Genomic DNA, 12,313 nt, shown 5'->3' on the forward strand with positions numbered 1-12,313 from the left:
AGCTTCACATTTACTACATTTCTCGAATTAAATTGTTTAATCTCTATTACTTTAATTAAATTAACGATACATTGAGCAAGAGCAGTGACAATGTAGACATGATTAAAAAATGATTTAAATTGAATACAATTGAATGCGACGTAACGATATAGGTCAGGCCTACGCAATGGCAAGAGACCATTGATTTTTAGCGTAGATAATTGCAACAAAATGTATCGTGCTACAAATACACGATAACCACAGTGCACATGATAATTATCTTTTGCTTTGTAAAAATTAAGAAAATTAAGTTTACATGCGTATTCAATCAAGTTTACATTCATACATCTGTCCGAGTACTTTCATAGCGCTGGCTATTCAATGCAACGTTGCGACTCTATGCCCCGGGTGACATAAGGTTTCTACGGAATCGCGCTCGTTACGCATTCAAATGATTTCCACGGAATCGTCGTCGTCGGCGGAACCGAGGTTACAGCCGATTCGAATGTAGCCAGCGACTGTTCCATTCTGTTTATCGACAAGATCGCGGCACTTTAGCTCCGAGCAGCATCGATTACGTGCATGGTAGCTCGCTCAAGGTATAACATCCTGACGTCATCCACCAACGACCGGCCAGGAAATAGAGTCCCGACCGGGCGTACATCTGGGCGTAATTCAATAAAAACCACCACCGTCGTCGCGGTGGCTTGAACGAATTGCGAGCTGTCGGTCGATCCGTTCATTTCGATCCGCGATGATAAATAAGTTAAAAACGCTTCTCCGCGCGCACAGTAATCTCGCGATCGAGGAGCCGATCGTCGTTGCGCAATCAATAATACAAATACCCTTCGAGTACGCTGCTTTTCCTTTCGAGATTAGAAAAAAGTATCTCCCGCTCCGATCGCAACGATAGCGGCATTAAAAGGTAATAAGCACTCGCGCGATCGCGATTGCGTCACCGGCGACAATTACCTGCCTCGGCACGGGAGATACTGCTGATTGCAGTCGAACAAAAAAAAAAAAGAGAGAGAAAAACGAGAAAAAAAAGAACGAAAAGGATCACGGCGAGGAATTGTCAGGTGGTAATCTCCGGGATGTTTTCACGACGTTTTCCTGTGCAATTAGACGCGGCGGCGGCGGCGAAGCGGAAAGCAAACTCGCACACAAACACACACACACACACACACACACACACACCGGTTACCTGCGGACAGAACTCGAGAATTGTCGCGATGATGCCTGTCGCCGAGTCAGCGGATCCCTCGGATCTCCTGTCTCGCCTTAGAGAAAGAGAGAGAGAGAGAGAGAGAGAGAGAGAGAGAGAGAGAGAGAGAGAGAGAAATGTATATTAGGAGCGCGCACCATGCCTAAACTCGCGAAAGTTCCGCTCGCTCGCTCGCGTATGTAATTTCGCCGCGACCGGTTGTCGATCAAGCGCTTTCGTAAGAAACACCTGCGAGTCATTATCCCTCGTCTACGTTGGCTTTCCCCCGGCGGATTCGATTTGCACACGCGCGCGCAGAAGGAAAAACTCCGCTCGTCGCTCCGAGCGACGATTAATGGGATCGTCGCGTCGATCCATAGCGACGAAATTTCGGCAGATTCGCGCTCCCCGATCGAGCGGTGGCTTTCTCTCTGCCTCCTCCCTTCGATCTCTTTCGTGGTCGCAAAAATCAACGGGATGTATCGATTTGAGAGCACACGAAACAATTATAGAGACACATAACATAGAGATTTCTAGTCGCGAATAAATTTGCATATCTCGCGTGCAATCTGATTTCTCGGCACGAATCCCATCGGGGGAGGGGACTTGATACCGGGCGACATTCTGAACGGGTCTCAAAATGCGGTGTAAATCAAACCGCAAAAGCGGGCCTCGCTCCAGGCGCCGACTTTAATCGACGCGACGCGTCGTCGACTCGACGACTCTCGGTAAAGACTGGAAATAGCGAACGGAAACGGGGCCTCTCTTCTTGCAGTTTACGCCAGATATTTTAACACCTCGACAACGCGCATCGTCGACAAAGTATACCCGCAAATAGATTGCGCTCGCCACGGCCGTGCAAATTGCGCCTTTCTGCCGAGATGAGAGACGGCACTTTACGGTGAAAATTAAACGAGACACAGAAACGACACTCTCCTCCCGATTTAATTACAATTCGCTAATTTCTGATCTTTCCTTCAATTATTCCCTCGCGCTAAATCAATGTGAACGCAATTATTATATTATTTGATTAAGAAATTGAAGGATGCTGTCTTTGTGTGATCGCCGGTGAATTCGGAGCGCGCGGGGGTAAAAGTAGCGCGCGGCGTGACGAGCGGCGATTTAGCGCGACGAGATCAAAAGCAACGAAGGAAAAAACGAAGATCGCTCTCTCGCCGATCCCGAACGGAAACACCTCGCGAAAGCGCGAGAGAACGCCTATTCTTTAACGTTCCACCTTTCACCGCCGTGTTTACTCTTTCTGTTTCAGTGGTTTATTGCGACTACACCGCCTCGGGAAGGTCGCTGCAGTTCCTCGAAGATTACATCGCGAAGGAGGTGCTGCCATGCCTGGGCGACACTCGGGCGTCCACGTCCATCTGCAGTCTGCAGTCCTCTCTTTTTAGGTAAGCGATCGGCGTGCAGGGAGAAGCTCGACAGTTCTCCTCGTCCTTCGAAGGAGCAAATTGCTCCAGGCGATTCGCGCAGAGTTCCGCTTTCATCGCGATCGTGGTGAAATTTTAGTTCATTTATCGATCGATTGTCTCAATCGTCTCCTATATAGTTTTTTTTCCCCTTCATTGTACACAACAAATGAAATTCATTTTGTTCCATTTAGCTTTCAATTCACATCCCATGCCCGTACTCCACTTTATATTATTTATCGTAATTATTTCATTAACGTAATCTAATTTCCCTCTCTCGCCAGTCGATTGCTCGTCGTGTGAAAGGATTTCCATCCCGGAGAATAATGAAAACGCTTCTCGTTCGCTCTCATCCGTTCACCCACTCACTCGCTCGCTCGCTCGCTCAGTTATTCAAGCCGTAAATTAATCTTATTCATATTTCATTCCAATGCAACTGGGACACCGCGGCATTATCGGACGAAATTTTCAGCCGCCGCGCGTTCTCTCCGCTCGCATTTTATTTTTGTATGCAAATAACTTTGGCAAGGCGCCGCACGGCGAGACGCGACGCGTTTTGCAATTAAATCGAGTTATCGTCTCCGTTGCAATTTCTAATCCGACACTCCCCGTCCGATAAGCCGCAAGCCACGGCGGAGTGTGTCGCGACGGCGACGGCGATTCTTACCCGCCGTTCCGTGTCGTTTTGCTTCGCGTCGCGCTGTCCGGGAGATACCGGGCGTCTCGCGTCTCCGGAAACTTTCTCGGCCGCGACATAAATGTGATAGGCGATTAAAAAAATCGTTCAATGACGGAACGCGCTTGTCGGTCGCGTTATCGCGGCGACTTTCGTGGCGAAGGAAAACGCGAAGGACCGGATCGTTTTAAATCTCGCCCGACCCGTCTCGATTCTCCCCCTTTCCCCTCCCTCGTTTTGGCGCTGATGTCCCAGATCAATATCCACCCTTTCCCCTCCCCCTCCGGTGGCCATGGTGCTTAGCCACGGTGGCCTGCGAGAAGACCGCGATAATAATGACGATACGCACGATGCATGAGCTCATCACGCGACGGACGACATATTCAGAGGCGTGTGTGCACAATACGCAATAAATTACCGCGAGCCGCAATTTCAATCTCCCTCCCGTCCCATGATTGCCGATGTTGTTTATCTCAAATGAGGGACGACAACAGCGTCGTTTGAGGCGTATAACGTGAGGCTTTCTTTTCATAAATTATTAAATAGGGAAGAGTTGATAAATGCGTATTATCACTTAATTAGTTATTTTTTCCATTATATTTCTCATTTGATAAATGAAAAGGTAGTATTGTGATTATTTGTATTAGGCACACAATAATTTTCTTAATAATCAATCATATCTTAAATTAAATTTTAACGTTTACAGTTGTCGATACGTTGTTCAATCGATTTTAGACTCTAAAATTCTAAAATATTTATTAGATAACTAAGGACGTTATTTATAAAAATCTAATGATATAATGGGTCAAAGAGAAACAGGAGTGATAATGTGATTAGCAATAGTACTACAATCAACTTATCGTATAACTACTTAGATATGAAAACTTTGAAAAAGAGGTCATCGAAAAAGATGCCTACTTGCATGCTCAAGAGTCTATATTAACAAAATCCTATGCTATTGTTTGACTTTGCATGATTCGACATGTGTACAGCTGAATAAAATGTTGAATAATACAAGAAACTCTCAAATACACATTGTATGAATTGCTCAAGTTTAAGAAGAATGGGGAACTAGTGTAATACTGTAATTTAACGTTAAAATGTACCCTGAAAGTTATCTATTACGTCGTTTAACTTTTATCAATAATAAATTGTCATACAATTTTTTACAAAAGATACTATTTAGGCAAATCGTATCGTCGTATTAAATTTATAAATGAAAAATTTAAAATACAAAAAATTATGAACTATATACGGTTATTTTATAATATTAATAATTTGTTGAAAAAGAATTAAATATTTAATTAATGGAAAACGATAATAAAAAGGCAAAAATGTCGAAATAAAACTGGTTTGAGACAAATAATTGATATGAACAAAAATATGTCAGTTGCAAAAATAAATTCAATCAGTTTTATGTCGACGTTTTTGCTATTTTATTATTAATCTTTATTAACTAATAAGTATTTTTCAAAATATTATTATTAATAAAATATGTCTCACACATAATCTTAATAATTTCTTATATTTTTCCCCCATTTTTTAAAAATAAAAACACTTTCAATAATAGTCTTCACTTCATATTTTCAAGTATTGTAGATATTAAGTAAAAATGTAAAATAGTGAAGATGTATGATTTAGAAGATCAGTATATACGCATTCAACAACTCTCCCATATGTACAATAAAATGTAACGGTAAAAAAAGACCAAAAATTAATTGATATTATAATATTCTACATATTCCCTGTTAAATAAATGTTGAATAAAAAGAGACGCTCCGATCCAAGGTAAACATGTTCCTTATTGCGCGACAAGCGTGGCTATTTAAATTAACATCCGAGAACTTAATGTAATTAACTTCGCTCGAGTGTCGCGCGTCGTCCGAGTCTTGGGTGTCACCCCGAGTCCTCGAGCGCGTAAATTATGACTGACTCGCGCCGCGAAATCGATGGAGACTGTGCAAACTGCAAGGTGTGCATTACACTCCTCGACCTATGTCTATCCTGTCTCTCAGCGTCACATCACACGCCGCTAAATCCATATTGACTCTGCGTCAATCGCCGCGAGCACAAACTCACACGTGTCGGGGCCGCTCATGAATGTATGCCCGGTGCGTACAGCTTTTATTATTATGAATCAGCGGCCGCGTTGTGTCTACTGGAGGATACACAGTATCGTCAATAGCTTCCCCTCCTCCCTCCAACAAGGGGAGGGGGGGGCGGCAGATCGCGCCAACGGACTCTTTATCGTCGATTCCACGAAGGCCAAGTCTCCATATCCATTCGTTCATGTTGCAGGCATGAAGCCAGAGACATCGTCAGGCACGCGGTTGGGGCTAACGAACAGGATGCGGTCCTGTTCACCGGTCAAGGCACCGCCGCTGCCCTTCGCACGTTTTTACGGCACCTCGATCTCTCCAAGTCCACCGTGGTCTTCGTGGGCCCGTTCGAGCATCACGCCAACCTGAGGCCTTGGCGCGAGCTCGGTGTCAAGGTAAGCGGACGGATAAATTCACGGCGGAAAAGCCAGGCGGCTGCGACTCGGGTAACGGATAAGCGGGGGCAGGCAGTAAAACGCGCGCGACGGCGAAGTGGATCGTTAAAGCGGGGAGTCGAAAGGAGAGAAAGAGAGAGAGAGAGGTGCGTGAGAGATTCGACAAACGGTACGCAACAAACGCAGCGCGAGGCTGTGTAGCCTGAGTTTTGGCGGCGTGCCAGAACATCGTCTCTCACGCGAGCGGCCATTCCACCTTCCTTCGTCGCTCGACGGCCCTACATACGCCGCTTCGCTCCTCTTTCATTATCTAACGGTCGTGCAATTTAATCGTTAACGAGTTGAAGCCGGCGTATAAGGTATATAAATAATATTTGTGTACATCTATAAATAACTTTATTTTGTGTAACACGTGGTCTTCGAATATATCAGGCAGGCGGGCGCGACATTGACTTCGAAGAATCCGTCCCGGTAATAAATTTCGCGGTGGGGACCTTGGGGCATTTCGTATAAATATTTTCAAGGCGCGCGACGAGCCTCAGAAACGACCCTCGATCTAGAATAGTGTCGGAGATTGACTCCTTCGGCTCGCAGCCGTCTAATCGTCTAAGCGGCGGCGTCTTTGACGGAGCCCAATTGAACTGCATTGCAGATAGTACGAGTTTCCGAGACCCGGGAGGGCTTCTTGGACCTGAACGATCTCGAGCGGGGCCTCGCGAGAATGCGGAGCGAGGGCGTTGCGCAAATGATCGGATGCTTTAGCGCTGCCAGTTGCATAACGGGGGTTTTGGCAGATGACGTCGCGACGACCCTCCTGCTGCACCAATACGGCGCGCTCAGCGTGTGGGACTACACCACCGCAGGTAAGGAATCGAAAGATCGGTCGCGATGGTGTACACGCGATCTCCGAGTTTGGAGATAAGTGAAGGAAAAAACGACCGGCTAAATAATCGATCATACACGCACAAACACACACACACACACACATAGACGCAAAACATTTTATTAAATTAATTACACTCCGATAATTTCTTCTGGACCTCGCCGATGTCGAGAAGATTTTATCAGTCGGGTTTCGATACGCTTCGAGCGAATTACCCGTCGTGTGTGACGCTTGTAAAATAACGCAAATGTCTTTGTAACGAAGATAACTTAAATATTATTATTGATGACATAATGATCCCTTGCGTAAGCGCTCGCGCGTTACGTAACGAACAGATGATTAGGTGGTTCGGTGAAGGGGTGATTGATCAGTGATCGATGTTGTTATCGTGTTTCTTTTACTTTCAGCTCCGTACGTCCAGATCGACATGAACCCGCACTTACCTGGAGTCGCGGAGACCGCGGTGCACAAGGATGCGATTATCTTCGCGGGTCACAAATTCATCGGCGGCGTGCAGTCGCCCGGTATACTGGTGACGAAGCGGCGGCTCCTGCGGGAGGACGTCGAGCCGGAGGACATGAGGGACTCTCATCGCTACCACCGCGATCCCGAGCTGCGGGGTGAGAGCGGGACCGCCGGGGTAGTCGAGAGCATCCGATGCGGGCTGGCGGTCCAGCTGAAGGAGAACGTCACACCTAGGGCGATCATCGCGCGGCAGGACAAGATCTCTCGGTGAGTGTGATTTTCCTCCCCGCGGGAAGGAGGAGGCACCTCTTGGCGTTGTCTCGAAATCACGGACGCCGCGTGCGAGGATTGCGTAACGCGTAATCTTTCCCACGCAGCTTTTCTCACCGTTCAGGAAACAAATGCGATTTCGTTTCGAGTAATTTCTTCGCCTCGCGAATGTCTTCCTGCTCGCGAGAAAGCGACGGAGCGCTCCGTTTGTTGCTCTTTTTTTTTGTGCGTCCGCGGCTCATCGTTCTCTTTCGCGAGATTAGCTTTGCGCGAGGTTTGCTTTCGCGTTGCTACGAATACAAATATCACCCGATCGTGCTGCGACGCGTAATTGAGAGAAGATTTTCGATACGCAGTTCCGTCCAATTGACTCCGTACAGTTGCACGATACGATATGATAGCTCAATATTAATGGTTATCGCTTTCTCTTCAGGCAAGTCTTGGCCCACGTGCGCACCATTCCGGAATTGATTCTACTCGGCAGCACCTCGCAGAATGTGAAACGCTTGCCTATCTTTTCGTTTATGGTGCGCCATCCGCGCGGCACGTTTCTCCATCATAACTTCGTCTGCGCTGTTCTGAACGATGTTTTCGGTATCCAGGCACGTGGAGGATGTGCGTGTACGGGTCGCTATGCTCATCATTTGATGGGGATCGATCGGGAACTCGCCAAGGAATACGAGAACGTCCTCTTGGAAGGGTATATATATATTTCTTTTATTGCTCTTAGATTAAAGAGAGAGAGAAAGAGAATGAAACTGCTTTCCGAGTCAATTTAAAGTCATCAATTTTCCAAGCTGGATGAAATATATCAGGATGATTTAAAATTTAAACAATTTTTATTCAGTAGGCTGTCTTGAATTTATTTTTATATAAATCAAATATAAAATGATTCTGAATTATATATTGATACTTCAGAAGATGAAATTTAAGAAAAAAAGTTTGTCGTATAGATTATTTTTATATATACATAATCTTATATATACATAATTTTAATAATTATAATTAATTAAAAAATGCTCAATTTTGTCTATAATCTATATTTATAATTGCGTTATTGACGATTTACAGAGAACGTTGTAAAATAAACTTAAAAAATGTTTGCATTATTCTTAGAATTCTTAGATGACGTGAGGCATTTTAATAATTAATATCATTATTTCTTATATACATTTAAAAAAAATTACGATTAATTTCTTCAGTATATTAATAATTACATTGTTGACGATTCAAATTACAGAGGACATCGGAGTAAACTTAAAAAATGTTTGTATTATTCATAGGATGACTCAATGCATTTTAATAATATAATTATTTCTTATATCTTCGATTGAATTGATTTTTAAAAATAAATCCGTAGGAAGAGAAAACATTCAACGAATAGAAAATTCAATTTTGTCGATTATATCTTACGTAAACAGCATTTTTATTTTTAATAATTGCAAATAATATGGGTAAAAAGTAAAGATTTTCTTCAAATTATAATATCGATTTCAATTTTCAGTCAATCTTTTCATCTATCGCTTCGCGTAAAACAATATTGCCACACATGCGAAAGATTACATGCATTACATTGATCAACAGAGTAGGAAGTGATCGTCTATTAAACTCGGTGCGATGCAATTTCGCTTAATGGACACGCGTAGAAATAGATGTTACGTCAGCCCTCGATCCTAACTCGAAGCAAAATTCTATTTTCATGACAAGTATCGCGCATGCATCATAATAATTTATTTTACTTTAGACAACGGAACGGCATCGAGGAAACCACTGCGGAAGGCCTCAGACCAGGCTTTGCTAGACTGTCCTTCCCTTACTTTATGAGCGAGGCGGAAGTTGCCTTTGTGTTGGAAGCTCTTAAGATGGTAGCCACCGAGGGTTGGAAGCTATTGCCACAATACGTGCTGAATCCCGATACTGGTGAATGGCGGCATCATACTAACAGCGTCTTCAAAGAGCGCAAGTGGCTAGGTTCAATCAGATACACTGATGGTAGGATGAGTGCCACGGAGAGACGAGCTTCCGGCGCCGGCGTCTTCCCGCAAACCTACGGCGATTGTCTGCAGACCGCTCGGAACATATTCAATCGTGCCCGTAAAATGGCCCAACGATATCCGCTGCAGATCGACAAGAGCTTCAACTTTATGTGCGAGCGTATGGAAGCGCTGCGCTGGTTCATGCTGCCGAGTGAAGCGCAGGATCTCCTTTTGGGTAACTCGCAGAACGTCAAGCAGGATGTGCCGTTCAATCCATTACTAGCCTGGAACAAGTACAGCCATACGAACACCGTTATTACCTGTCACGATAGTTTGGTGAACTCTCCAACGAACGGTATGAGACGGCTAAATAGCGACATTCCGCGTTCGGGCAATGCGCCAATCTCAATGATCTCGCCGAGGCATCGAAGTCTACCAGCACTAAGCACAGTTCGGCGAACCTTAATGGCGACTACGGCGGAAATGAACCAGCCATCGTCATCGAGCAACAGCGAAGAGGAGAGTCCGAATCAAAATGAAAACGAAAATGAACACAGTCATTTCTCCGGTGGACACCGATCACCCGCCACATGTCCAAATTCGCCGATGCCAGTCAGGTTCTTGGTGGGGGAGGCTGTGACCACTTCGGTCCTGGGATCAATATCGACTACCCGACCGACGAAAGAACAAAGGGAGCTATTAGAGGCGCACAACAATGCCGGACGCGCAAGATGCAACTCCCTGGGTAGTACCACTGACGGATGTAACGCGCAGGGAACTCGCGTCGGTGCCGCGACAGCATCCTCGCTGATCCCGCCGCTTCCTCTGAGTCCGCAAACCCTGACCAGCTTGGGACTGAGCACGTCGAACGGTTCGTCAAGGCACAAACGTCTTCACTGCAGTTGCAGCAGTCAGACAGAGCTAAATTCTTTGGAACTGGATTCCGCCGCCAGCCCGAGTCATTCGATCTCTTCTTTGAATTATAATCATAATCCGGCGTCACCACCGTCTTCATATTCGTCGACCAGCGATTACACCGAGAGGCTGGTAGGCGGTGGTAGAGCATCGCCTATTTCAACGAATATGGGTCAGGATGATCTGAGCGCGTACGTGAAAGAGATGACCAAGGAGTTGGCAACAGAGATTAAATCGGAGATCCGTGAGGTGATTTCCAAAGTGGATGATGCCTTGTCGGAGACGAACACGTCTGAGAATACGCCGCAACATCATTCGCGACCTCAGAGTATAGCTAATCAAACGTACATGGAGGAGAAGCAGTCGAGGCACGACTCGTTTACGGCTAGCGACATTGCTGAGTATTTAATGGAATTCTCGAAGGAAATGGCAAGCGAAGTGAAATCCGAGATAAGGTACTTCATTATTTATACTATGTTTAATTTATTAATAGTAGTATATGTTAAAGTACTATACTGTGAACTAAAATATAAAAATTTTTAATAGAAATAGGATTAACGACATTACATAAATTGCATATGAACGTATTAATTAATGATTTCTAGAGTTATCATAAATTTATGCGAATTTTTTTCAACAGGTGCATGGTGAACGCCGTTGATGGACTTCACAGGTACTCGCCAGACGCTTCCACTTCAGATGTTTCTTCGAGCGGATGCGGTTCGCCCGATCGTGGAAGAATCGTGCTTCCTTCATCGGCGTCCCCGCGACTTTCGAACTCCAGAAAAAGCGGATCGATCGAGATCGCCAGCAAGGTTGGCGAGCTCTCGCAACAGGAAAGCAAAATGTCCAGCGAGTGCTCTTCAGACGAGACAGTCATTTACGTAATGAAACCTTCCGAGAACGAACAGATAGGAATGCGTGGTCGTTCGAAGACCGAGGACGAGGAGAATGACGTGGACGATTACGTAGACGATGATTCGCAGGAGGGACGCGGCGGGCTGGACATTAGCGACTCCCAGAAGGTTCTACCGAAGATTTACTCGGCCGTAAACTCGGTCAGCTCTCAGGACAGCGGTATAAATATGTCTTTTCAAGAGAGCGACAAGTCAATGGACTCGCTCGATCTGAAACGAAGCAGCAGCGCCGAATCCAACTCCACCCACAGCCACGGGCGGAAACCTAGGACGACGTCGATGATGAGTCTGTCGACTAAATGTGGCGGCAAGCAGCAAATGCGTCAAAACGACAATCTCTCAGAGGACGAGGAATGCACGGGAGATCTGCGAGAGGAGGAAGGCGACGGGCAGGAGAACAATTTTGATGATAACGAGTCTAGACTCGAGTTCCCGCGAACTCAATGGCACTGCCCGCCGAAAAACGTCTGGAAACCTACGGTGGAAGCTATGCAAGAATTTGACATGATTCGAGACAATGATAAAGTCTTGGTCTGCCTGTCAGCGATCGGCAGGGACTCGCTCTCTCTTCTACATACTCTACATCAGTACAGATTTTATGTTAGGTCGAAGGGAATCGACTTTGAGATCGGCGCAGCCACCATCGACGCGAGTGGCTCCGATCCTATGGAATTGATGAGTTACCTGAAGGCTTTGGAGATTCCCTACTTCTACGAGGAACAAGTGACGAACTCGATTAGCGTCAATGTTGACGATCCGTTAGATGCTAGCATTGCCAGTGGGACCTGCAGCTTTTGCGATAAGTCAGTTAGGACACACTTGTACTCTTTAGCGAAACGGCACGGATATAACGTGCTGGCGCTTGGTCAACATTTGGACGATCTCACGGAAAGCTTCCTCATCTCAGTGCTCCACGGTGGCATGTTGAAAACCATGAAAGCTCACTACTATATACGTCGGGAGGATCTCAGAGTTATCAGACCGTTCATTTACGTGCGAGAGAAGGCGTTGAAACAATTCTCCGAAGGCAAGAAGCTACGTATCTCACAGGATTCACGAACTTTGTCCGAGGTAAAATCTACATACATTCTGAAGATTATAGAATTTCTT

General features: G+C 45.6%; 1 protein-coding gene across 1 annotated transcript in view; it reads left to right on the forward strand.

Moving 5' to 3' along the window:
• LOC105829303 overlaps nucleotides 1-12,313 on the forward strand; it is a 54,949-nt gene that overhangs the window by 39,320 nt on the left and 3,316 nt on the right. Inside the window, exons 2-8 of the mRNA XM_012668036.3 lie at nucleotides 2,454-2,589; nucleotides 5,582-5,777; nucleotides 6,430-6,640; nucleotides 7,068-7,392; nucleotides 7,829-8,095; nucleotides 9,140-10,741; nucleotides 10,927-12,274. Coding sequence (XP_012523490.1) covers nucleotides 2,454-2,589; nucleotides 5,582-5,777; nucleotides 6,430-6,640; nucleotides 7,068-7,392; nucleotides 7,829-8,095; nucleotides 9,140-10,741; nucleotides 10,927-12,274 — 4,085 coding nt within the window. The remainder of the gene's footprint in view (nucleotides 1-2,453; nucleotides 2,590-5,581; nucleotides 5,778-6,429; nucleotides 6,641-7,067; nucleotides 7,393-7,828; nucleotides 8,096-9,139; nucleotides 10,742-10,926; nucleotides 12,275-12,313) is intronic.

This window comes from Monomorium pharaonis, chromosome 8, assembly GCF_013373865.1.
Source record: "Monomorium pharaonis isolate MP-MQ-018 chromosome 8, ASM1337386v2, whole genome shotgun sequence".
NCBI lineage: Eukaryota > Metazoa > Arthropoda > Insecta > Hymenoptera > Formicidae > Monomorium > Monomorium pharaonis.